Here is a 27123-nt window from a genome sequence, read left to right as displayed (position 1 = left end):
TAGAAGTTATGAACAACATGAGAATTAACCACAACAACTCTTTTCCTTATGCAAGAATTAAAACTATGATAGATAAACTAAACCACTAGTCATATTTTATCATAGATCTTGTCATATCTTCAGGAATTGAAAGATTATGTGAATGTGACACACCCAGAGGCAAACAAGAAAATCTGGTAGAATGAACAGCATTGATTGTACACTGAAAATTGTCTGGATTGGGGGAGTAACATACAGTACATTTTATCTGAGCATTTGTTCAATTCCCAGTGATTTCATATATGACAGTGAATTTCAGAGGGATAACAGAGTGAACATAGTATGTAGAGACTTGAAGGAAATATAAGGTATATCCTTAGAAGACAAATATTAGATTAATTTCCCCTGAATCTGTTCCAGTATTCTTGCCTGGAGAATCCAATGGACAGAGGAACCTGGAGGGCTCCAGTCCACGGGCTCGCAAAGAGTCGGACGTGACTAAGCATCTGAGCATGTGCACGTGTTACTTTTGATCTTGCTAGTGTCTTTGATTGTCTTTGTCTTTGATTTTGCTGGTGGCAGGATCAAAAGTAGCATCAGGGTTGATGAATAGTAGCTGTCACTGAGGTTCTTGTGTAGATTATACTTTGGTAATATACTGTGATCAATTTTATTTGTAGAACGGCCAGTTATGGCAAGCCCATAACAAATACAACTTCAAGAATATTGCAGTGAGGTTAGTCTATGATCTACAAGCAAACTAAACTTTTAAATCTTGCTTCCGAGGAAAAAAGATCTTGAATTATGATAAAGAAGTACTTAGTAATGTTTATTTCTTCACATAGCTTGTGTTTTATCCATTCAAAAGGCATTTAATACACTTTCATTGGCCATTATCAAGCACCTAATGAGTATTTTGGAGCTGATATAATAGATGAGAGATTGTTTAAAAGACTGAAATTTATAATTCAAACTTTTATAGTGACTTGGTTTGAGTTTTTAGTGTTTCCTTAGTATAAAGATATAAATCATGGGTTTAAAGGAAAATTGCTATTTGAGAGAGCAATAAAATACTACAGAAGTTTAATTTTTTTTTAATTTGAGGTATTTTGTGCTTTTTAATATTGCTGAAAAAATTTGTCAACAAATTCGTCTCTTTGAATCTACTCTAGGTGCTATCATATCTTTGTATCTCTGCTTGCCTTACACACACTCTATTATATAGATATATTAATATGTAATCATAGAACATCTGTTAATCTAGTTGATATTTTATATATATGGAGAGAGATGAAAAGATATAGAATTACTTAGGTGAAATATGGGTATGTTAATAATACATTAGTATACACTATTAAACATACATACATGTTAATATAAGCATCAGTTCAGTTCAGTTCAGTTGCTCAGTTGTGTCTGACTCTTTGCGACCCCATGAATCCCAGCATGCCAGGCCTCCCTGTCCATCACCAACTCCCGGAGTTTACACAGACTCATGTCCATCGAGTCGGTAATGCCATCCAGCCATCTCATCCTCTGTCGTCCCCTTCACCTCCTGTCCCCAATCCCTCCCAGCATCAGAGTCTTTTCCAATTAGTCAACTCTTCACATGAAGTGGCCAAAGTATTGGTGTTTCAGCTTCAGCATCAGTCCTTTCAATGAACATCCAGGACTGATCTCCTTTAGGATGGACTGGTTGGATCTCCTTGCAGTCCAAGGGACTCTCAAGAGTCTTCTCCAACACCACAGTTCAAAAGCATCAATTCTTCAGCATTCAGCTTTCTTCACAGTCCAACTCTCATATCCATACATGACCACTGGAAAAACCATAGCCTTGACTAGGTGGACCTTAGTTGGCAAAATAATGTTTCTGCTTTTGAATATGCTATTTAGGTTGGTTGTAACTTTCCTTCCAAGGAGTAAGCGTCTTTTAATTTCATGGCTGCAATCACCATCTGCAGTGATTTTGGACCCCCCAAAAATAAAGTCTGATACTGTTTCCACTGTTTCCCCATCCATTTCCCATGAAGTGATGGGACCAGAAGCCATGATTTTAGTTTTCTGAATGTGGAGTTTAAGCCAACTTTTTCACTCTCCTCTTTCACTTTCATCAAGAGGCTTTTTAGTTCCTCTTCCCTTTCTGCCATAAGGGTGGTGTCATCTGCATATCTGAGGTTATTGATATTTCTTCTGGAAATCTTGATTCCATCTTGTACTTCTTCCAGCCCTGGGTTTCTCATGATGTACTCTGCATATAAGTTAAATAAGCAGGGTGACAATATACAGCCTTGACATACTCCTTTTCCTATTTGGAACCAGTCTGTTGTTCCATGTCCAGTTCTAACTGTTGCTTCCTGACTTGCATATAAGTTTCTCAAGAGGCAGGTCAGGTGGTCTGGTATTCCCATCTCTTTCAGAATTTTCCACAGTTTATTGTGATCCACACAGTCAAAGCCTTTGGCATATATAACATATTAATATAACATATTAATATAAGCATATATATTAATATAACATATTAATATAAGCATATATATTAATATAACATATTAATATAAGCATATATATTAATATAACATATTAATATAAGCATATATAACATATTAATCCAATTAGAGTTTGTGTGTATGTATACTAATTGGATTAGTTGCTCTCTTTTTGTTTTCTTGCTTTTCCTCAGAATGAGCTATTTATGTTAAATTGCTCTTTCCATACCAGCGAGACAGTGGGATTTGCTTAGGTCACTAACCTGTTTAAGCCCAATGTGTTACTGTGTGTTAGTCACTGTCTTAAGAACAGAAGCGAATATGATAAATGTAGTCCTCCCCTTATGAAGTTTACAGTGAAGTTGGAATGCTGCTGCTGCTGCTGCTGCTGCTGCATCGCTTCAGTCGTGTCTGACTCTGTGCGACCCCATAGACGGCAGCCCACTAGACTCCTCTGTCCCTGGGATTCTCCAGGCAAGAACACTGGAGTGGGTTGCCATTTCCTTCTCCAATGCATGAAAGTGGAAAGTGAAAGGGAAGTCGCCCAGTCGTGCTTGACTCTTAGGGACCCCATGGACTGCAGCCCACCAGGCTCCTCCGTCCATGGGACTTTCCAGGCAAGAGTACCGGAGTGGGGTGCCATGTGTATAGTCTCCATAGGCTCTACAGTCATGTTGGTGACAAAATGTTATGAAGGAAAAGAACAGTCATATGACAGGATATAAAAGGGGCTTTAATCTAAGTGGGAGAGAAGGGTCAGAGAGGCCTTAAGTGACAGGTAAACTGCCTTTGGAAAAAGGACGGGAGTTAGTCAGGTGAAAGTGAGTGTTCTGTGTTATAGGTTGAAAGGACTATGCTTACCAAAGCTCTCGTTGGATTATTTGTAGACAAGAAAGGGAAAAGGGTAAAGGAATTACAGTTTATTTAGCACTTACAATGAGCCAGGTGATTGATTTTAGGATACTATCTACAACCTGAGTTTCAAGATAACTTATTTAATTAAGTCAATCTGTATCAGGTATTGAAGATACAGAGATGAATGAAATGTGGGAGATGCTCTGGGAGAACTCTAGTAGAGTAGGGTAAAAGTCCTTTTAAGCAACTAAAAGCAATGCAATATTGGCTATTCCCGTGAATTCAGATACTTAGAAGACACTATGGGAACATCAAAATGGAAACCATAAATTCTGCTGGTAGTGCCAAGGAAAACTTGAAGGAAAAAATGAAGGAAGTATTGTTTGAATAGAGCTTTGAAGGGTGAATAAGCTTCCTTCTATAGAGAGAAAAATATGAAGGCCTTTCCAGGGACAGGTCCTACCAAAGGCATAGACCTGGAAGGAACATGCCCAGTAGGGAAACTAAATTCTTGACTGCAATTATGCTACGGAAAAATGACTTTGAGGTAGTAATCAGGAGTCATAAGACAGAACCTGATTTGTCATGCTTTGCAACTTGTATTTCATGTTTAGGAAACAGGGAGTCAGTAAAGGATTTAGGGTAAGGAAGTCTTACCTATTTGTGTTTTCGAAAGAGCCCAAAGGTTGTTGGTGCTATGAAGGAACTGGAAGGGAAGTGAGCTTGGAGATAGGTTGAACTAACACAAGGACATTGGGAAATGAGAGTCCTGCTGCTAGTCAGAGAGGAGCATGGTTAATTTTTACAATTTGGTAATGTAGAACCAGGGGCTTCCCCAGTGGCTTAGCAGGTAAAGAATCCACCTGCAAGGCAGGAGACACAGGAGATGCAGGTTTGATCCCTGAGTTGGGACAATCCCTGGAGGAGGGCATGGCAACCCACTCCAGTATTCTTGCCTGGAGAATCCCATGGACAGAGGAGCCTGGCAGGCTATAGTCCAAAGGGTCTCAAAAAGTCAAATATGACTGAAGTGACTTAGCAAGCACATGTGCAATGTAGAATTAAGGAGGAATGACATTTTTGTAACAGTACAATAAACTATGAACTTGAGTAAATTTTATAAATCTTTTATTTTTTCCAAAGAACAAAAGAAGCACTATAAACCATTGAGATACATTTAAAAAGTACAATTTTAACATAGTACTTGTGATGCATATGTAATTCTTTGTAACAAAATGGTCAAACACTTAAAAAGATACAGTATATATGTCTGCACATTTTAGCAAGGCTGTGCATTTTTTATAAACTACATGAGTTTATATTCAAAGACCTTGAATATGCTTTCAGAACTTTCAAAGTATAGATCATTGTTAAGATTGCCTTTACTCTTAAAAACCTAAAGGGATGTATTTCTATAAAAACTAGAAATAAGGAATTTACCTAGTTCCTAGATTATTTATTAGTCAAAAATACATGCTTAGTGGCTAGAAATACAATACTCCTAATAAAATAGCTAATAAATACCATATAAAATCAAAGGTTTAATGAGTAAGTCATGACATTATGCCATACTAGGAAGACATCAAATGTCTAAATTTACAGAAAAAGAATATATTAGTCCTTATAGAACTCATATATTTAGAAATTCTAAATAAGGAAATATATTCTACACAGATAACTGTATAACACTCATATTTCTAATGCAGTATAACTTAAATATCTTCCAAGGGTCAAGAGTAAGAAAATTCTCTAACATATTCCCCAAAAAACAATACTAAAGTTGTTCCTATTTCATAAGAGAGTGAGGATAACAATTTATCTCCATATACAGCATTCCAATGAAATTCCATTCACTCTCATACAGCTTTTCCCATGGCAGTATAAGAACTACATTCTAGAAATAACAGTAGTCACATTGAAAGGATTAACAATCAGTGATTTCTTAATTCACAATTTAGTCAACTCTTAAAGATTTCAATAGCATAACAGTTAAAATAACAGCAAATAAGGAGCAGGAAATAATATGCTAAACAGGACATAAACTGAGCAGAAAGCTGCAAGGGCAAGCATAGATTCCCTCTTCCTTTCTCTCTTTCATAGTAGGGAATTCGTACAGAAACCTAACTCATTGGAGAAAATGAGCCCTTGCTTCTTGTCTTCAGTGGGTCCAGAGGTCCCCAGAAAATTCTGCTGAAGAACTGGGCAACTTTTCTAACACATGGTCTTTTCTTTCAATTGTTCTTTCCACTGTTGAAAAAAAAAAATTATATCAGTTTAACCAAATTTCCACACACTTGTCTACCCCAACTCGTTTTCAAAACAGGATTTAGGATCAATAAAAAGCAGAGGGTGGAGTCCTTAACAAACAAAATACATCTCAATAATGAGTTCTGTGTAACCTCCTAGGCAATTCTTGTTGAGATTCATGATAAGAGTTTCCCCAGGACCTTCGAAAACAACTTTCCCTTCTTCTCCGGAACATCCTTTTTATTTTAAACATGGTCTGAAATGTGGTCGCCAAATCTCAGAGAGTAAGGACTTTGAGAAATCCACACTCCAAGAGAGATTAAGAAACCAGAAAGAGCAAAGTGACAGATACCTGTCCAATATTTTCTGAACGATCTTTTTGATCAAAGGAGCTTCTGGGTCCAGACAGACTTCCCTTCCATTCTTCAAGGTGGCTCTGCAGAGGGAAAACGAGGATGCACCCGTGAACGTGGGGGCTGAAGACTAAGGCGGGCGGGGAGGGGGGGCGGGTGCGGTGTGGGGGGAACCTTCCCTCTTGCAAAGATCACGGTGGACAACGCCGCGCACCAGGACTTACATCACTTCCACCTTGGAGCACTGCGGTCCCGCGGCGATCACCTGCAGATCACTGACCGTTTTGGGATGAATTCCCGGTGTGGTAGTTAAACACACACAACGCAGCTCTCTCACAACGGCCGCGACAGGACCGGCTGGGATAGGAGAGACACCGTTATAGGGCAGGTTGCGGGGAGAGCTCTTCCCCAGTCCGCCCGCCCGGGACACTTCCCCACGCCCGGGACGCCGCTCCGCTCCACCCGCCGGGTGCGCTCGGCTGATCTAGCGCTCTCACCGCTGGCGAGGGGCCCGGGCGGCGTCAGCAGCAGCAGCGCGAGCAGCGCGCACAGGGAGCCCGAAGGGCCGGAGACGCGGGCAGCGCGGCTGGATAGCAGTCTCATAGTGGCGAAGAGAGGACTGCAGAGGGCTCCGAAGGAGGGAGAAGGCGCGGGATCCGAAGCCAGAGCGCTTGTGACTGCCTCGGGTCTTCAGCGTAGCTTTTATAACCCTGGCCCCTTCCTCCAGGCAGGAAACTCAACCTTTAGGATGCTTGGGAAATTCCCTGAACTAAGTGGGGGGCGGGGAGAGGGGGCCGGGTGGAGGGGCCTGGAGGAGCGGGGTTTGAGGAGAGTGGTTGGGAGGAGCAGCCCGCAGCGGATCTGTTAGGTCGCCCAGCGGTGGCTGGAGTGGATGCTGCTTTCGCTGGAAGTAAGAAGCAATCCTGCGCAGATTTTGTCCACCCGGGCCAGCCCGGGCGAGCGAAAGCTAGCTTCTCCTGGGTGACAGGTGTCTTTTCAGAGATGCCCCTCATCTTCATCTAAACAGAAAGACTAGGCACAAAGTAAGCCGCTGGAAGGATTCTTTGGGGGGAGGGGGTTGTTTTTGTTTTGTTTTTCTTTCTGTTTTTTTATTAATTTGGCTCTGCCCCAGGCGAGGTTTGGGGCGGGGTGGGGGGGGGGGGGCGCGCGGGCATGTGGTATCTCTGTTCCCTGACCAGGGATCCAACCGCAACCCTGCATTGGAAGCATGGAATCTTAGCCACTGAACCTGCAGGGAAGTTTAGCTGGGAGGTTAGATTTTAGAAAAATTTCTGAACTCTTTCCCAATTATTATTATAACTGTAATAATTGTTACTATTCAGTTAATGTAAGCTGTAACTCAAACTACACCAAACTGAAAAACCTTTCACTCCTGCTTGCCGGCAAACCGTTCTAGCTTCTTCAGATTAGTTTATAATTCTCTGGACTTCAGCCAGCAGTTAGAAGCCAAGATAAGATGATGAAAGTATCTATCTGTACTCCCACTTGAAGTCAGTGGCAGGAACAGGCTGCAAAAGCAAGTCCACTTTCTGGGAATTCTATACATAGTTTTGCAAACATGCATATCAAGGTAGTTTAACAAAAATCATCAAAAAATCACCCACCAAATTGCCCTGGGAAAAAATGCCTTGCTTTCAGCAGTTCAATACACTATGGAATTGGAAGACTCTATGGTCTTGGTTGGGGGTGGGATGAGTGCAGACTACAGCAATGCCCCAGAGCCCATCCTCTTGGTATGGCTCCAAACCTAACCAGATGTGTAATTGCCCCAGTTTGGAGAAGCCCTGGAGTCTAATGAGTTTAAGGGGCTCATCTGGAAGTTTGGTTCTAGGGATCTGAATCAGTTTGGCAGTGAGATGGCAACCCACTCACTTCACTCAATCAACTTCATGGGATGGGAGGATGACTCACACACACAGGCTTCTGGAACCATCTAGCTTCATAAGCAGTGGTGTGACCAAGCCTGTTTCCACAATCCTGCTGTAGTCCCAGTGAGCCTACAGCTGCTTCCTGAAGCTGTGGGTGAGGTAGCTTATTATCTCCTCTGTAGAAGCAGTTAGCTTTTTTACTCGTTTTCGTTTTTGGCTGCACCATGTGGCATGTGGGATCTTAGTTCCCTGACCAGGGATTGAACTCACATCCCCTGCACTGAAAGTGTGGTCTTAAGCACTAAACTGCCAGGGAAGTCCAAAGAACTCTGAAGTTTTAACAGCTGGGTCTTTCACATGTCCAGTTTCATGGCAGGCATGGCAACGATATTGGAATGGCATGTAGGCTTTCTTTCATGGAAATCTCACTAGATCCTATTCTGGATTGTTCTCAAGACTTGTGTCCTTACAGCTGGCAAGCCAAGGCAATCAGTGAGCATGATGACAATCAGAAATCAGTCATGGAACAAAATTCTTTTCCTTGTCTCCCATGACCCTGGAAAATTTTCTTAACACCTCCACACATCTTCCTTGGTAGGCTATCACTTCCATTGATGAGCAGGGAGGAGGTTTCATAGACCTTTAGAACTTTTAGTCTAGAAGAAAACTTAGCAAATTCCCTAAAGAGGGCTGAGAGGTTTGACCTCATTTTGTGGGAAATTAAATGGGAAGTTCTCTATCCTGCGTAGCTTCCTGATCCCATCAGCATCATACCTGACTCAACTAATGCAATCCTTCATCCTTCTAGGGAGTGGTGACCTGGGAAAATAGCTTCAGACTTATTATATCACCTTTTTAGACATTGTGTGTATGTGTGTGTTAGTCACTGTTTTGTCCGATTCCTTGCGACCCCATGGACTGAAGCCTGCCAGGCTCCTCTGTCCATGGAATTCTCCAGGCAAGAATCTGGAGAGGGTTGCCATTCCCTTCTCCAGGGGATCTTCCCCACTCAGGGATTGAACCTGGTCTCCTGCATCGTAGGCAGTTTCTTTACCATCTGAGCTACTAGGGAAGCCCTTTTAGACATTAGACTGTATCTAAAGACAAAAGCTTCACTGATGTGGATCAGATAAAACTTCAAAAATGTAATTAAAAATCTTGGGAAATTAAATTCAACTTAATCCCGGGGGGGGGGCGGTGGTGATGGTGGGGAGACATACACGGTATAAGATTTTGTGGGAGGAAATTGTTTAATGACTCAAATAGGTTATTGAGTTTTTATAAATGTGTGTGTGTGTGTGTTTCAGATCCAAATAAGCTGTTTTAGGTATAAAGGAACACATGAATTAGTTTTGGCATCAAATGGTAAGATCACAGAAAGGTCATGAAATGTAATTTCCATTTCCTCTGAACACTCTTACAGATTGTATGCTTCACCTGGTTTGCACCCTGAATCAACTTACCTTGGGTTGCTTACAGAATATAAGGCAAAAATAAATATTAATATAGCTAGAAAGCAGGTAATAGGAAGTCCTCACTAGAAATTGGCTGTTGGGTTGCCAAGAAGCATCAGGTAACTTAACCTAAGTTCTCACTGAAGTCATTCAGGTGCATTGCCCATTCTGGCTCCTGTCTAGGCATTCCCGATGTAGACCTTGTGCAAAGGCAGATAGAATGTGGCTGGTCTGAAGACTTCCTACAGTTGACAATGACACTCAGTACCACAGGAGGTGGAGCACTTCAAAAGTAATTGCTTCTTTATTGCAAGTCTAAAGGGAAGCCATTTTGGCCTGCCTGCACCCATGGGCAGGTAGTAGAGAAAGACACTGTGTTACTTTTCTCTCAAGGTATAACAAAACAATCCACAAAATGACATCCTGCTAGCCTGAAAGGTTGACTGTTTGTCAAAAGCAACCTTTAGTCATAACACCACAGAGGAATGTGAGGGGAATTAAAACATCCTTGATGGTTTGCAGCTCTCAAAACACGTTCATGATCTTTCAAGCCTCATATTGCTTCTCAGAGGCAGGTAAGAAATATTTTCTTATCATTTTTCAACTTGGGATAGAAAGGCCAGAGAGTTAAGAAATAGAAAATTTAAGATTGGAAGTCAAGCACTAGAGAATCCACCTCACGAAAATTTTAATAGTTTCCAGATTACGAAGCACTTTCTTCATAGTATTGGCAAACACTCTGTGGCTCTCCACATCTGGTTAACCTCTTTACTTTATTGCCCAATAATCATATTTTAAGCTGTTGAAATCCACAGTGTATCTACTCTTGAGGTCACAATGATGTCAAACATCCAAGAGGCTTTTAGGCTAACCAGTCAAAAACTGCTGCCTGCTTTCTAAGTCTTTTCTTTCTTCATGACCAGTTCAAAGTCTTAGCTTCTCAGAGAAGGTTTATATGATAAGGCCATTGGAAATGTATTCCTTCCACTTTTGATCTTTGAACAATTAATGTACTTGTAAACCTATCTCCTGAGACAGAGTTAATTATTAATTATTCCATAATTTTTCTCTTGTCTCTCCCAAGTTAACCATAAACTTTAAAATCAGCCCTGATGTTTTATATTTCTCCCATGACGTCCCATAATTCCAAGTTCAGTAGCAAGCAGTCTGTGAATATTTGATGGCAAATATTGATAACTTTTAAATTTTGTAGTGTTAAGTAGATCTTAAAGTTAATGAGGAAAGAATAGGGTGGTTTACTGTCATTAATCATTTGAACTTATCTATTTGGAATTGGCTTTTCTTGATGTTGGAAATTGTTTCTGCTTAGGGACTATACAGATGGTATTTTCAGTCTTTGGACTCCGAACTATTCAAAAGAATGTTCAGAAACCAGCAGGATATTTGATATTAAAAGAAAAAATATACTCAACAAAAGTATTGACCAAAATACATATTTTATGTAACTTAGTGATTGTCGGAGATAAGTGATCAGAGAAGATTCTGACTAGGTTATACTGTGTTGAATGTTAACAGTATGGGGATATTATTCTAAATTGATTTCTTCCAACAAATCAGAGAGGCCTTTAATGATTTAGTATATGACTTAGGCCATTTAGTTTGTGACAGGCCGTTTCACATATTTTTCTAAGTTTCTATTTTTTTAATGTCTACTATTCTTTGTATTACCTTTAAGAAATGGTATATATTGCAGTAAGAAAAGATGTAGACATATCATTATCAAGTTAAGCACATCAAAGATAGCAGTTTATCAATCAGTAAGAGCTGAAGTGGAAAATAGTTACTTGTTTGCATGCAAGTAACAAAAGAAAAGGAAAAGGCCAGTTACTTTGGGGTTAACTTGGCAACATCAATGCAGTTCGTCTCCTTCCACATTAGGCTTGACAGACCAATGAAAAAGGAGCATCATTTAGGGATTAACTTGGCTTCAAAGTTGCCCCAGAATTACTATATGTCAAGAATGTTTTCCCTACTTTTGTTCATGATATAATTTTCCTGCTACCCATTTACAATTAAATCTGCTTGCTGCTTGCTGCTGCTGCTAAGTAGCTTCAGTCATGTCCAACTCTGTGTGACCCCACGGATTGCAGCCTACCAGGCTCCTCCATCCCTGGGATTCTCCAGGCAAGAACACTAGAGTGGGTTGCCATGTCCTTTTCCAATGCATGAGAGTGAAAAATGAAAGTGAAGTTGCTCGGTCATGTCTGACTCTTCGTGACCCCATGGATTGAAGCCTAGCAGGCTCCTCCATCCATGGGAGTGTCCAGGCAAGAATACTGGAGTCGGGTGCCATTGCCTTCTCCTGGGGTAAATTAGTACTGAATTTTGATTGAGTCTAGACTAAGCAAGGCTCCAAGTAACAGTAGGTGGGCTTTTCCTTGCCATCTCCTGGGCATACGGGGTAGCTAGTTATTTTTGTTCAGCCTTGCAATCCTGGCCTGCCAGAAATTTTTTGACAAGAGATGACTACACAGGAAATAAAGAAAAGATAAGCATTAAAATGTTAAATGTTGTCAAAAGCTTTCGGCTTCTCAGAAATGGGAAGTTTTCAGAAATTTGGTCTGGGCTCAGCAAGAAAAGAAAATCTTAGAGGGGATCAGCTAGTTTAAATAGCTTCATTTTTTTGATACTACAGAGATCCTTTGTGGAAGTTAGACTTCTAAGATTGCACTTAATGATGGTCATTTACTATACTGTTTTTGAACACCATTATCTTCGTAACATTTTTAAGGAGAATATCCACTTCTGCATGAACTTACAATATCATTCATTCTTATTTAATATATATTAGAACATAATTGATTGCTGTTTTAATAAGAATAATTGTGATGTGCTTATATGTGTGTAATTTATGTACTTCCTAGAGAATCAGAACTCTGTTGGCCTCCCTTGTCACTACTTGAACAAATACTGAAAGACTCAACATTTGACAAGTAATACTTTGGACACCTGATGCAAAGAACTGACTCATTTGAAAAGACCCTGATGCTGGGAAAGATTGAAGGCAGAAGGAGAAGGGGATGACAGAGGTTGGATGGCATCACTGACTCAAAGGACATGAATTTGAGTAAGCTCCAGGAGTTGGTGATGGACAGGGAAGCCTGGCGTGCTGCAGTCCATGGGGTCCTAATCCTGAATATGATGGTATTAGGAGGTCAAGCCTTTGGAAGATGAGGAGGGCTGATCTATCATGAATGGGATTAGTGTGTACATAAGAGAGGCTCCACACTGCTTCCTTACTCCTTTTCATTGTGTGATAACACAATGAGAAGGCACCATCTATGAACCAGAAAACAAGATCTCACCAGACACTGAATCTTTCAGGACCTGGATCCTAACCTTCCCAATGTCCATAGCTGTAAGCAATAAATTTCTGTTGTTTCTGAGCTACCTAGGAACTTTGTTATAACAGGCCAAAGGGACTAACACAAACAGTAGCAACACCAACAAAACAAAATTAAAAACAGAAAACTAGGAATGGACTATATAGTGACATTTACCACAAAACTTTCCATAAACCTTATCATGAATAAGCACTTTTATGCATTTTTGAAATATTATTTTCATAAAAATTGGGAATTAGGAAATTGAGCCCAGTGACATAAGAGGTGTTGCAATGCCAAACCAAAAGTCACAAAATCCTAGAAATTCTGGCTAATGATGGACTATGAGTAGCTTACTAACCTGTTGGGGTTTTAAAGCATGGCTTCCTCTGGAGGGTAAACTGACCAGACCATTAATAAAATGTTTTGCTTTGAATCATTTTGGTTAAAAAATTTTTTTCAGTTTTAGTAAATCAGACGGAAGTAATTTTCTTTGGAACAGAATGTTCCTTGGGAACAACTTTCATTTTTCCCTAGTTTAAATTTGAGAACTAAACTGGTGAATGCTATGACCAAGGACTATATCATAGAAAAGAAAAAATAATAGTGGGTAAGATATTAGAAATAGACTAAAGCTGGTTTTGCTCACAATATGATTATGCACCAGTAATTTTTTAATAATAAATGACAGTTTTGAAAGTTTTATATGAAGTATATCCAATTAGCTTTCCATGAAGATTTGAAAATAAAATCATAACTTAGATTGAAAGAGTACAGTTAATGAAGGGAAGAATTGACAACCTGTATTTCATTAAAATGAAAACTTTATTTCTGCAAAAGACATTACCAAGAGAAATAAAAGTCAGACCACGGACTAGGAGAAAATATTTGTGAAAAACATATTTGATGAAAGACAATTGTCAAAAATACCCAAAGAATTCTTGAAACTCAAAAATAAGAACACAAATAGCATGATTAAAAAATAGGAAAAAAGATTTTAGAAAAACTTTACCAAAGAAGATATACAGATAGCAAATAATAGGAGATACTAAATATTATTAAAAGATATTCTATATTATATATCATCAGGGACATGCAAATTAAGACAACAAGAGTGAAATACCACTACACATCTATTAAAATGATCAAGATCCAGACATTGACACCACCAAATGCTGGTGAGGATGTTAAGTAATAGGAACACCCGCTCACTGGGCTTGGGAATGCAAAATGGCATAACCAGCTTGGAAGATAGTTTGGCAGGTTCTTACAAAACAAAACATATTTTCTGTTTACAATCTCTCAATCATTCTCCATTACCTAAAGAAGTCAAAAACTATGTCTACACAAAAACTTGCACACAGGTATATACAGCAACTTTATTTGTGATTGCCAAAACTTGGAACCAACCAAGATGTCCTTCAATAGGCAAACGGATAGATAAAGTATGATATATATAGACAGTGGGATATTATTCAGTGCTTAAAGGAAATGATCTATCAACCTACAAAAATAAGGAAACTTGAATGCCTATTATGGAAAGAAGCTAACCTGAAAAACCATACATACTGTATATTCCAACTATAAGACATTCTCACTGGAGAAGAAGAAGGCAAACCATCACTTCATGGCAAACTGTTGTTGTCGTTCAGTTGCTCAGTCGTGTCTGACTCTGCAGCCCCATGGACTGAAGCACATCAGGCTTCCCTGTTCTTCACCATCTCCCAGAATTTGCTCAAACTCATGTCCATTAAGTTGGTGATGACATCCAACCATCTTTCACCCCCTCCTCCTCCTTTCCTCAATCTTTCTCAGCATAAGGGTCTTTTCCAATGACTTGGCTCTTTGCATCAGGTGGCTGAAGTAGTGGAGCTTAGCTTCAGCATCATCCCTTCCAAGGAAATCAAGGGGTTGATTTCCTTGAGGATGGACTGGTTTGATCTCCTGGCTGTCCAAGGAACTCTCAAGAGTCTTCTTCAGCACCACAGTTCAAAGGCATCAATTCTTCAGCACTCAGTCTTTTTTATCGTCCAGATCTCACATCTATATATGACTACTGGAAAAACCATAGCTTTGACTATATGGACCTTTGTTGGAAATGCTTTTTATTTATTTATTTATTTTATTTATTTTTTTTAAGGTTTTTCATTTCATGTTTATTGTCAGTGCTTTGATACAGAACATTCTGTAATAATTAGTGACATGTCGATACCAATGGATATTTTTCAAACATCAAGTACCAATATTTTTTGGTAAATACTGATTTTTACCAAACAAAAGAACTAAACATAAGTTTTAGGAGATGATTAATACCATCAGCGTAATTCACCCAAATTATAAAAATGACAACACTTAAAATCATGCACATTATTTCATTATTTCATAAAACTTTAAAAACTTCTACAAACTTTCCCAATATAAAAAGATTCCTCGAAAATGTCATAATAACATTAAGCTACAAAAGTCATTCTGGAAATTTAGGGAGTTATTTTTCCAATTTTAGCTCTAAGAATTTTTTAAAATCTGTTAAAAATATATAGTGAGGAGTGTGTTGAGAGAGGTGGAGAAATAGGAACTTCCAGTTGATGGATTCAACAAATCTGAAAATACTTCAGTAATACAGAGGAAAAACTTCAAGAGCAAGAATATATTATAAATAAAAAAAGTCTTTTAGCCAGATGAACAGATGAGCAGCTCTTTCATCAATTGCACCCATGGGCGAGAGGTCTTCTTGAAGAATGGTTGTTTATAGAATCTTCTGTAAGATAGAGTTGGCTACATCCAGTGATTCATCTTTTACTAGAACAATATCATAAGAGTCCATGTACTTTTCTAAAAGCTCATCCACTCTATCATTTAGATACCCAATTTTCAGGATGTGTTCCACATTGGCTACTCCATCTGCCATTTTTAAGTCCCCTTGGGAGTCTCCCAGGAGAATTATGTTGCTATTGTTTTTTAGTTGATTGAAATATTCTGTATTCTTCAAGGAACCATCATGTTTGTTAAACACATGAATTAGTTCTCCTTTAAATCCTTTGAGCAGCCCATTGTCATCAAAATCCATGAAGTTGGACACCACTTTGACATTTGGGTAATATACACCAGCTTGACGGATAACTTCCTCCAGCACATCACCGATACCAGCCGAAAATATGAACACAGGAATACTGTATTGTTGCAGCTTATCAAAGAAATTCTCATATCCTTCCTTGAGCATAATGTCAGATTCTTCCACAATTTCTTTAAGTTTGGCTTTCGGTAAAGCCTGTTCAACAAGCAAACTATGTGATTTAGTATACCATTCTACTATATAAGGGTACTTCTCTTCTATAGTAAGAACAGGATCAACTTCAATAGCATAATATTTTTCCTTTAGTTGCAGTAACTTTTCTCGACATTCATCTGTGATTAGCTTATAGTTGTCAATGACATTATGACATGATGGGCATCTTTTTCCTTTGTAGGAAAATTGACTCAGTGTCATATCAAAGTCTGTTATTATCTGAAGTTTAGCAGCTCCTCCTTTGATAAGACCACAGATAATTTCTTCTATTCTTGTAGGGTTCTTGATGTGAACTGAATTTTTCTGGATTTCCGGCATCATTTCGATGATCTTGGTCTTCCGGCCTGTCTTTCTCTTCAAGGTGAATATGTACTGGGCCAGCACCACCCCCGCCACCAGGGCGCACACGCTGGCGCTCGCTACCTCGCCCACCCTTGCCACCGCCGCTCGATCCACGGACCTGGCCTCTTTTGCCTCGCGGTTCGAGAAGAGCTGGAAATGCTTTTTAATAATGTCTCTGCTTTTTAATATGTTGTCTAGGTTTGTCATAGCTGTTCTTCCAAGGAGCAAGCATCTTTTAATTTCATGGCTGCAGTCACCATTTGCAGTGATTTTGAAGCCGAAGAAAATAAAGTCTGTCACTATTTCCATTGTTTCCCCATTTATTTGCCATGAAGTGTTGGGACCAGATGCCAGATCTTCATATTTTGGATGCTGAGTTTTAAGCCAGCTTTTTCACTCTCCTCTTTCACCTTCATCAAGAGGCTCTTTAATTCCTCTTTGCCTTGTCATAAGGACGGTGTCATCTGCATATCTGAGGTTATTGATATTTCTCCCAGCAATCTTGATTTCAGCTTGTGATTCATCCAGCCCAGCACTTCACCATGATCTACTCTGCATATAAGTTAAACAAGCAGGGTGACCACACAGTCTTGATGTATTCCTTTCCCAATTTGGAACCAGTCTGTTGTTCCATGTCCTGTTCTCACTGTTGCTTCTTGACTTGCATACAGGTTTGCAGGAGGCAGGTATGATGGTCTGGTATTCCCATCTCTAAGAATCTTCCACAGAATTTTCATGGTAAATTGATGGGGGAAGTGGAAATAGTGACAGATTTTATTTTCTTGGGCTCTGCAGCTTTTAAATCACTGTGAATGGTGACTCCAGCCATGAAATTAAAAGATGTTTGCTCCTTGAAAGGAAAGGTACGACAAACCTAGACAGCATATTAAAAATCAGAGACATCACTTTGCCAACAAAGGTCCATAATAGTCAAAGTCATTGTTTTTCCAGTAGTCATGTATGGCTGTGAGAGCTGGACCATAAAGAAGGCTGAGTGCTGAAGAACTGATGCTTTCAAATTGTGGTGCTGGAGAAGACCCTTGAGAGTCCCTTGGACTGCAAGGAGATCCAGCCAGTCAAACCTAAAGAAAGTTAAACCTGAATGTTCATTGGAAAGACTGATGCTGAATCTGAAACTCCATTACTTTGGCCACCTGATGCGAAGAGCCAACTCATTGGAAAAGACCCTGATGCTGGGAAAGATTGAGGGAAGGGAGAGTAGGGGCGACAGAAGATGAGATGGTCGGATGGCATCACCAACTCAGTGGATGTGGGTCTGAACAAACTCTGAGAGATGGTAATAGACAGGGAAGCTTGGCATGCTGCAGTCCATGGGGTTGCAAAGAGTCAGACATGACTTAGCAACTGAACAACAGCAATATTACATTCTGGAAAAGACAAAACTATGGAGACATTAAAAAGATCAGGGGTTGGGAGAGGTTGAGGGGCTGGGTAGGGAGAGCATAGAGCATTTTCAGGGCAGAGAAAATGCTCTGTATGATATTGTAGTGATGGATACTTGTCATTATGCATTAGTCCACACCATAAAATATGTAATACCAAGAGTGAATCCTATTGTAGACCAAGGATTCTGAGTGATAATGATGTGCCAGTGTAAGTTCATCAGTTGTAAAAAATGCATCACTCTGATGGGAGAATTTGTTAATGGGGAAAGCTATGCTTGTGTAGAGGCAGGAAATTTCTATACTTTCCTCTCAATTTTCTGTGAACCTGAAACTATTAAAAAAATAAGCTTTTTTTTTAATTAGAAAAAATTTTTGAACAAAGTGTTTTTTAACCATGATTGTTGCCCTATCTAGATTCTACTTATATATCAATGCCACTAACTTTCTGTGACATCTTAACTTATTACTTCTTTAAGTGAAAATACCAAGACCATCTTCTTCTTCATATGACTGTTGAGAAGAAGAAAGAGGATAGCTATGAACCTTTTATTTTTTATATTTCAAATTGAGGTAAAATTTACATGTGAAATGCATACATCTTAAGTGTGCAGTTCAATGAGTTTTGAAATATGTAGACAAGTAATCAAGATATAGAACATTTCATCACCTCAGAAAATCTGTGTTCTTTTCCATGCAGTCTCTCTTCTCCAGAGGAACCCATTACTGTTATTAGTTTGGCTGTACTTGAATTTCACATGAATAAAATCATTCAATATGTATTCTTTTGTGCCTTGTTTCTTTTGCTTGACTTACTATTTGTGATATACATCTGTGTTATTGTCAATATTAGTAGCTACCAGGGTCCAGCTCTGGTTGGATCCAGGGATTCCCTCGGGAGAGCAGCGTCGGCGATTAAAAGAATAGAGAAAGAGATAAGGAAAGAATTTTGCAGTTAAGAAAACAGAGGAGAGAAAAGAGGCTGATATTCCTTGGTTTATGCAGAAAGCCAATAAAGCCCCAGCACGGGACTTGCTCTGTTCACGTAGGCCGCAGTTGCCCTCTCAAATTGCTGAAGGTGCCCCATCTTAGGCACCTTCTCGAGTGGTTCTTAGAAGCCCAGGCAGAAAAGTGAACACAAAGAGCCCCTGCACGCCAGGGGATCAGCCTGAAAAGGAAAAGGAAAGAGAAAGAATGACACGGGGAGACCAAGCCTGATGAGCAAGGCCCGTAGCTTTATTTTCAAAGGAAGCTTATATACCTTAAGTTGAGCATAGAGGGTGTGAAATCATGCAAAGTCAGCAGTCTGATCCTTATCGAGACCAGGCTTTCTTTTCTGCAAACTTATCCTATACAAATGGTTTAGGTGATTTACATCATCTTCTGGCCAGAAGGCCTGTTAACATTTTATGATTCTGATAAAGGTTTGTCAGCCATAAGACTTATTTTCTCTAAGAGTAATTATTTTAAAGTTTGGCGCCATCCTCCGAAGGTGTTAGATAAAGTTGCATTCCTATAGGGCAGAGGTGCAGTGGGTTTACAACAAGGAAAGAATTTATTACCTTAAGGGTCTAAAGTTGTTAGCACCAAGGCCACTACTTATTTTTTCTATGTACCAACTGTATTAATTAATACACTTTCAAGGATACAATACAGGGGATGTGGAAACTTGGCAGCAAGCATTGGCTCAACAATGAAATCTTCTACTAGTTCTAACAATTTCTAACTCTCTGAGAGGCTCTATACTATTTGAATATCTTAAGCTTCCCGTGCCTCTCGCAGTTGGGAGACTGTAAATAATCGTATGAGTAGCTGTAGGAGTCCGGGTAAACCTGTCAGGCAAGTTAGCCATCTGAGGGGTTTGGATTGAAACACTCCTATTATGCCCAAGAAGCTAATTAGCTAGAGCTCTAAGTTGATTTCCTTCAGAGAAAGGTGATCGGGGATAGCCCCCCGTTAATGTTAGAGGAGTTGGTGAAAGTCGTAAAATAGTAAAACAGACAGATTCTGGTTTTGGGGTAGATGCTCAGGCAGGTCCAGGGGGGCTCCTCGAGTCCTGACTCGCCTTTGCATATCAGGCCTCTCTGCATGACCTTTGTCATGGGTGGGAACTCCCGTGCTGGCTCCCTGCAAGTAGCTATTCCTTTTCATTCAGTTGAATGTTCCTTAAATAATTCATATGAGATTCAGGTGTACAAATACACCAAAATTTGTTCACCCATTCATCTGTGAATGGACAACTGGGTCATTTTCAGTTTGGAGTTAACAATTTGGCTTTATGAGTAAAGTGTCCATGAGTAAAGTATACATTAAACATTGTATAAATATTTTTGTGTGTTCTCAAAATAAAGATGGCCATAAATTACTGTTGTTTCTCTCATTTTAATATGACACCTATTTTTCACACCCTTGAATTTGAACTGTTGCTGTGAATGCTTCAGATCAATATAATTTGGCGGAAGTGCTGCTGTATAACTTGTGAGTGTTTATCTGCTGTGTCCACCATTGTCTTCTGGAAAGTTCCTTCTAGGAACTCAACCATTCTGCTGTGTGAGGCTCAAACTATGTGCAGAGACTACAGGGAAGAGAATCCAGGCACTCCAGCGGACGTCCCCGGTTGGGTTCCCAGCTAAAACAAGCACCAGTTGACATCCATGTAAATGATTATCTTATGCATTTCAGCACAATCAAGTTTCAAAAGACTGCAACTTCACCTATATGGAGCAAAGAACCACCTGAATGAGTTCAATCAGCTCAGATAATTCTGAGACAAAAAGCAGCTATTGTTTGAAGTCATTCGATTTTGAGGTTTTTTTTTTAAAAAAAAAAAAAAAAAAAACACAGGAAGAGATGAATAAAATAAATATTTTTATTTTTTGGATTAGTACCTAGGAGTGGAATTGCTAAGTCATAGGAGAGGCACTCCAGTACTCTTGCCTGAAAAATCCCATGGGCAGAGGAGCCTGGTAGGCTGCAGTTCATGGGGTCACAAAGAGTTGGACACAACTGAGTGACTTCACTTTCACTTTTCACTTTCATGCATTAGAGAAGGAAATGGCAACCTACTCCAGTGTTCTTGCCTGGAGACTCCCAGGGATGGAGGAGCCTGGTAGGCCGCTGTCTATGGGGTTGCACAAAGCCGGACACGACTGAAGCGACTTAGCAGCAATAGCAGCAGCAGGATATGTATATAGTCAGCTTCATAAAAGACCTAAATTGTTGTTATATTCCTACCAGTAAAGTGAAAGTGTTCTGGTTATTCCACATCCATATATATTTTTTTTAATTTTAGCTTCTGGTGGAGACATTAATTAATTAATTTTCATTTTTTAGTAAAAAAATATTTTGATGGTGCCACAAGGCTTGTAAGATCCTAATTTCCCCATCAGGGATTAAACCTGTGCCCTTGAAATTGAAAGCATGAAATCCCAACCACTGGACTGCCAGGGAATTTCCTGGGAGAGACATTTAATGGAAAACCATTGTACTGTTAATTACTATCTCATGATTATTAGTGATGCCAAACACTTTTCCAGGTGCCTTGCTACTTGTAAGTTTTCATTTGTGCAATATATTTTCAAATATTTTGGCTATTTTGTTTTAAAATAGTGTGTCTTTTTATTATTCATTTGTAGAAGTTAATTATATATTCTAGTACGAGTCCTTTGATTGATCAATATAATGTGACAATTTCACCCAGTCTACAGTTTAAGTTTTTATTTTCTTAAGAATGTCTTTGAGGGGCAGAAATTTTAAATTCTGATGAAATTCAATTTAACGACATTTTTCTTTGTGTTTGCCTGCTCAGTCATGTCTGACTCTTTGTGACCCCATGGACTGTAGTCCACCAGGGTCCTCTGTCCATGGATTTTCCAGGCCAAAGTACTGGAGTGGGTTGCCATGCCCTTCTCCAGGGGATTTTCCCCACCCAGGAATTGAACCCGTGTCTCCTGCATCTCAATTGCAGGTGAATTCTTTACCACTGTACCACCATTTTTCTTCAACGATTAATAATTCTTTGTATGACCTCTCTAAAAAATCATTATCACTCCAAGGTTGAAACATATTCTCCTGTGTTTTCTTCTAGAAGCTTTATCCTTTTAGCATTTTTTGAGTATAACTGATTTATAAAGTTGTGTTACCTTCTGCTGTACAAAGTGAATCAATTATATATATGCATATATCCACTCTTAAGATTCTTTTCCAGTATAGGTAATTACAGAGTATTGAGTAGAGTTCCCTATACTATACAATAGGTCCTTATTAGTTATCTATTTTATACATATTCATGTGTCTATGTCAATCCCAATCTCCCAGTTTCCCCTCCCTCCTTTCCATCTTGGTAACCATAAGATTGTTTCCTATATCTGTTACTCTATTTATGTTTTGTAAATCAGTTCATTGTACTATTTTTTAAAGATTCCACCTATCAGTTCAGTTCAGTCTCTCAGTTGTGTCCGACCCTTTGTGACACCATGAACCACAGCACGCCAGGCCTCCCTGTCCATCACCAACTGCCGGAGTCTACCCAAACTCTTGTCCATTGAGTCGGTGATGCCATCCAGCCATCTCATCCTCTGTCATCCACTTTTCCTCCTGCCCTCAATCTTTCCCAGCATCAGGGTCTTTTCAAATGAGTCAGCTCTTTGCAACAGGTGCCCAAATTATTGGAGTTTCAGCTTCAACATCAGTGCTTCCAATGAACACCCAGGACTGATCTCCTTTAGGATGGACTGGTTGGATCTCCTTGCAGTCCAAGGGACTCTCAAGAGTCTTTTCCAACACCACAGTTCAAAAGCATCAGTTCTTCTGTGCTCAGCTTTCTTTATAGTCCAACTGACATCCGCATATGACTACTGGAAAAACCATAGCCTAGACTAGACAGACCTTTGTTGGCAAAGTAATGTCTCTGCTTTTTAATATGCTATCTAGGTTGGTCATAACTTTCCTTCCAAGGAGTAAATGTCTTTTAATTCCACCTATAAATAATATCATATTTGTCCTTTTCTGTCTGATTTACTTTACTCAGTATGACCATTTCATGGCCCATCCATGTTGCTGAAAATGGCATTTTCTCATTTTTTTTTTTGTGAGCTTTTATGTGTATGTATATGGACCAAGTCAAATTAAATTTTTATGAATTGTTCCAAGTAGTGGTTGAAATTTATTGCTTCAGTTTTGCTTCCATGTAGATATCCAGTTATTCCAGCAAAAGTTTTTGAAATGTTTTCCAATTGAATTTCCTAGGAACCTTTATCAAAATTCAATTAATGGTATGTATGTGTGTCTATGTTTGTATTTATTTGATTTCATGGACCTACTCCTCTTTCCTTATACCAATCAAAGTGTCCTTATTAATGTACCTTTGTAAGTCTTGAAATCAAATAGTGTGATTCTTTCAACTCTGGTCTTCTTTTTAATAATTGTATGGATAGTGATAATTCCTTTACTTACATAAATATTATAAATGATATGTCATTTTTTTCAAGAGAGCTTGTCAGAATTCTTGTTTTATATTACACTGAATATATGTGTCAATTTTGGGATAATTTTTATGTCTACAACATTTAGTCTCCAAATCTGTGAACATGATATTGACATCTTTTCACTTTTTTAGATCTTTTCTTCTATGTTTTATAATTTACAGTACAGAATTCTTATATATATATATACATATATATATTGCTAAATTTATTAAATATTTTATTGTAAATGATATTTAAATTTTAAATTTATAATTATTTGCAACTGGAATACAAAAAAATGGATTTAAACACATCGACTTTGTATCCTAAAATCTTACTGAATTCATTCATTAGTTCTGGTAAATTTTGTACTTTTCTAATTCTATTTCTCTTTTTTCTTTTCTTTTTTTCTGTATATTAGATCTTTCATATTTGTCTTGTAACTGGAAATTTGTACCCTTTACCAACATCTCCCCACTTACCCCCCCAAACCATGATAACCACCATTCTACTCTCAGTTTCTCTGAGTTTGGCTTTTTGTAGATTCTATAGGGTAAGTGATATTATACAGTATTTGTCTTACTTTGGCTGACTTATTTCACTTAGCATAATGTTCTTGAGTCCTTCCATGTCACAAATGGCAGAATTTCCTTTCTTTCTTATGGCTGAATAATACTGCGGTGTCTGTGTATGTGTACATATATATCACATTATGTATAACATTTTTTATCCATTCTTCTGTCAGTGAACACAAACTTAGGCTGTTTCTATATCTTGGCTATTATGAACAATGCTGCAGTGAACAGGGGTTACACAGATATTTCTTTGAGATAGTGATTTCATCTCCTTTGGCAGAACTAGGATTGCTGGATCATATGGTAGTTGTATTTTTGACTTTTTGAGGAGGCTCCAAACTGTTTTACATAGTGGCTGCATCAATTTACATTCCTATTAATAGTACAAAAGAGCTCTGTTTTCCCAGATCCTCACTAATACTTGTTATCTTTTGTCTTCTTGTAGTAACCATTATAGCAGGTGTGAAGTGATAGCTCCTTGTGGTTCTGATTTGCATTTCCTTGACAAGTGTTGTTGACCATCTTTTCATGTATTTTTTTGCCATTTGTATCTCTTATTTGGAAAAAAAATGTTTATTCAAATTCCCTGCCCATTTTAACATCAAATTATTTTTTTAGTTGTTTGAGTTCCCTGTATATTTTAAATAAAATAAATTGTGTTTAGTTTTTAACTGTTTTTGGCAGAACAGTTGCTCCATCATGGCTAGGAAAGGAAAACCTGAAAAGCTTTGTATAAAGAGCTAAGTAGTCTAAACTATTCTCTCTAAGATTACTTTATGTTAGTAAAGTTACATAAGATGATATTTAAGGAAAGTCCTCCAGGGTAACTTCATGGGTTGAGAAAGTTAATATGTTCATTCATCTGGGCGTGTACCTAAACATTATTTTTTTCTCTCTGTCCCTTTCAGCCTTTTTATCTCTCAAATCTTTATCCCAGATTCTAGGAGAACTGTCACATTGCCTTAACTTAAAACTTGTTAACTTTACTTCTGTTAGTGGCAAGAGATTTTCATTATATGTATAATTATGCTCATTTCATTTTTTTCTTCTTACACATTGTATATTGACAATATGCCACACCATGTCATGACTAAGGGTGATGTTTTCCCATAGTGAGTTCTTCTATGCCTTGAATTCTATAACTGTCCAGGGTACAAATATTGAGTTTTACTGAGGAAAGAAAAATTGCTATGTCATTTTGTAACAGTGTTGGATTCTGTTGGAACCATCTTTAGGTCTTAAGAAACAAAACCACAGTGGATGGCCTTGTAAATGTGGGGATGTAGAAAAGCAGACAGTTACAAGAAAAGGAAAAAACACATTTCTGAAAGGAAGTTGGAAAAAGATAATCTCTAAGTTTAAAGGCAATCTCTAAGTGAAAAGGCATTAATAAAAATTTGAGAGTTCAGAGATTTAAAAGTTTGTTTCTTCAGTAAAATTTTTCAAAGACATCTCCATCTAACCTAAACATCCACTTGGAGAGTGATTTTTTGGTCTATGGTGATAGTAGAATAAAAAATGTCTAGATTTCTTAAGCTGTCCTTAACACTGTCTGTGATCCAAGACTAGTTATAGGGCAAGTTTATATATAAAAAGGAAAGTCTTCTTTGTGGAAGAGATTATCCTAGGGAAAAAAATTCAGGGCCAAGTTGTAACTTTTTCTTCCATATTGCATCTCTGAGTATGTTATATCATTCGTTGTTATGCTAGCCTGATAAATAATCAGGGAAGCTGTTTGGGATATAAAACGTTGATACAGAATATTTGAATCTAATCAAATGTACTATAGAATTCTCTATTGACTCAAATCTTAGAATATTAATCTGCTTTTAATAAAACATTGTAAACAAAGTTTTTTTTTAAACCTTTCAAGTAATTTTCTGTTTTTTTTTTTTAAGGCAAGAAATGGATTCATTTAGAGAGACACCCATTTTATATGCAGAGTGTGGTCCATTTCAAAAGGTGAGAATGGCCCTGGAAGAAACACACTCCACAGACAGATACGGGTCATCTCAGAAGGTGAGAGGCTTAATTTCCTGTGTTTCATATTAAGTCTTTGATTATTTAAACAGGCTAGGTCTTACAATTATGTAATTGTCCATATTTGCCTACAAAGTCTTCATTGTCATTTTGGTTAAATGAATGACAAAGTATTATTTGTACAGTGACTTATGATCTTATATGATCAGATGTCTTGATATTTTTGACAAAATTCCTAAAATCAATTTTTCCTTATAAAAAAGGAGATATTAAACCAACTAGACTGATTCAAGAAATTACCTGAGAAGTATTGTCAAATAAGAAGTCATACTAAGCATTCTGATGTCTTGTTTGGATTTATAAGTGCTCTAGAAATTATGTAAAATTCCTGGAGAATCTGATGTGTCTTACTATAATGTTTAATTTGACAAGTACAGTTTCCCTGATAACTTTAAGATCATAAAACAGAACTGGGTAAGGCTTCTGTGAACTGATAGAAAAGTTGGATTCAAGCAGAACAATAATACAGGACTGAATAAAATAAGGACCTAAAGATAAGTGCTAAAACTGTATAATTCTTGAAGAAAACTGAGATTCCCAAGGTGTTAGTCTTTATGTTCTTGGATTAGGCAATGGCTCCTTAGATAAGACACCAAAAGGACTAACAACCAAAAAAAGTAGACAAACTGGACTTCATTAAAATGAAAGCCTTTTGTGTTTCAAGGGATATATTAATAAATAAAATGAAAAGACAATCCACATAATGGGAGAAAATATTTGCAAATTGTATATATGATAAGCATCTAGTATACAGAATATTCAAATAGCTCTTACAACTTAATGATAAAGAGACAAATAATCCAGTTAAAAATGGATAAAGTATTCAAAAACACATTTCTTTAAAGAAGATATACAAATGGCCTATAAACACATGAAAAAATGTTCAACATTGTTATTGTTTTAAGAATATGAAAACTAAAAACTACAATCAGTCAGTTTAGTTGCTCAGTCATGTCTGACTTTTTGCAACCCCATGGACTGTGGCATTCCAGGCTTCCCTGTTCATCACCAACTCCTGGAGCTTGCTCAAACTCAAGTCCATTGAGTCGATGATGCCATCCAACCATCTCATCCTCTCGCCCCCTTCTCCTGCCTTCAATCTTTCCCAGCATCAGGGTCTTTTCCAATGAGTCAGTTCTTTACATCAGGTGGCCAAAGTAAAGAACCTTCAACTTCAGCATCAGCCTTTCCAATGAATATTCAGGACTGATTTCCTTTAGGACTAACTGGTTTGATCTCCTTGCAGTCCAAGGGACTCTCAAAAGTCTTCTCCAACACCACAGTTCAAAAGCATCAATTCTTTGGCACTCAGCTTTCTTTATGGTCCAACTCTCATATCCATACATGAATACTGGAAAAACCATAGTCTTGACTAGACAGACCTTTGTTGGCAAAGTAAAGTCCC

At 38.3% G+C, this 27123-nt stretch overlaps 1 protein-coding gene and 1 pseudogene across 1 annotated transcript; both read right to left on the bottom strand.

The window, feature by feature from the left end:
* Nucleotides 1-4430: 4430 nt before the first annotated feature.
* On the bottom strand, nucleotides 4431-6653 carry LOC109560172 (C-X-C motif chemokine 6). The gene is made up of 4 exons (XM_019962157.2): nucleotides 6418-6653; nucleotides 6145-6277; nucleotides 5920-6003; nucleotides 4431-5567 (listed from the first exon to the last, which is right to left on the bottom strand). The coding sequence occupies exons 1-4, from the start codon at nucleotides 6521-6523 to the stop codon at nucleotides 5552-5554; spliced, it is 339 nt and encodes a 112-aa protein (XP_019817716.1). The 5' UTR covers nucleotides 6524-6653; the 3' UTR covers nucleotides 4431-5551.
* An 8092-nt stretch (nucleotides 6654-14745) lies between these two features.
* LOC109560571 (cytosolic 5'-nucleotidase 3A pseudogene) lies at nucleotides 14746-16328 on the bottom strand (annotated as a pseudogene).
* Between the last annotated feature and the right edge of the window lie 10795 nt (nucleotides 16329-27123).

Source organism: Bos indicus, chromosome 6 (genome assembly GCF_029378745.1).
Source record: "Bos indicus isolate NIAB-ARS_2022 breed Sahiwal x Tharparkar chromosome 6, NIAB-ARS_B.indTharparkar_mat_pri_1.0, whole genome shotgun sequence".
In the NCBI taxonomy this organism is placed as follows: domain Eukaryota; kingdom Metazoa; phylum Chordata; class Mammalia; order Artiodactyla; family Bovidae; genus Bos; species Bos indicus.
The sequence above is the reverse complement of the archived record's forward strand: the minus strand, read 5'-3'. Positions and strand labels throughout refer to the sequence as shown.

Excerpts from the sequence above, each read along its gene's own strand:
- LOC109560172 (XM_019962157.2), bottom strand. The coding sequence starts at position 6,523 with ATGAGACTGCTATCCAGCCGCGCTGCCCGCGTCTCCGGCCCTTCGGGC. Across the intron at positions 6,278-6,417 it reads GCCCGGGCCCCTCGCCAGCG|CCGGTCCTGTCGCGGCCGTT; the intron begins GTGAGAGCGCTA and ends CTCCTATCCCAG. Across the intron at positions 6,004-6,144 it reads TGCTCCAAGGTGGAAGTGAT|AGCCACCTTGAAGAATGGAA; the intron begins GTAAGTCCTGGT and ends TTCCCTCTGCAG.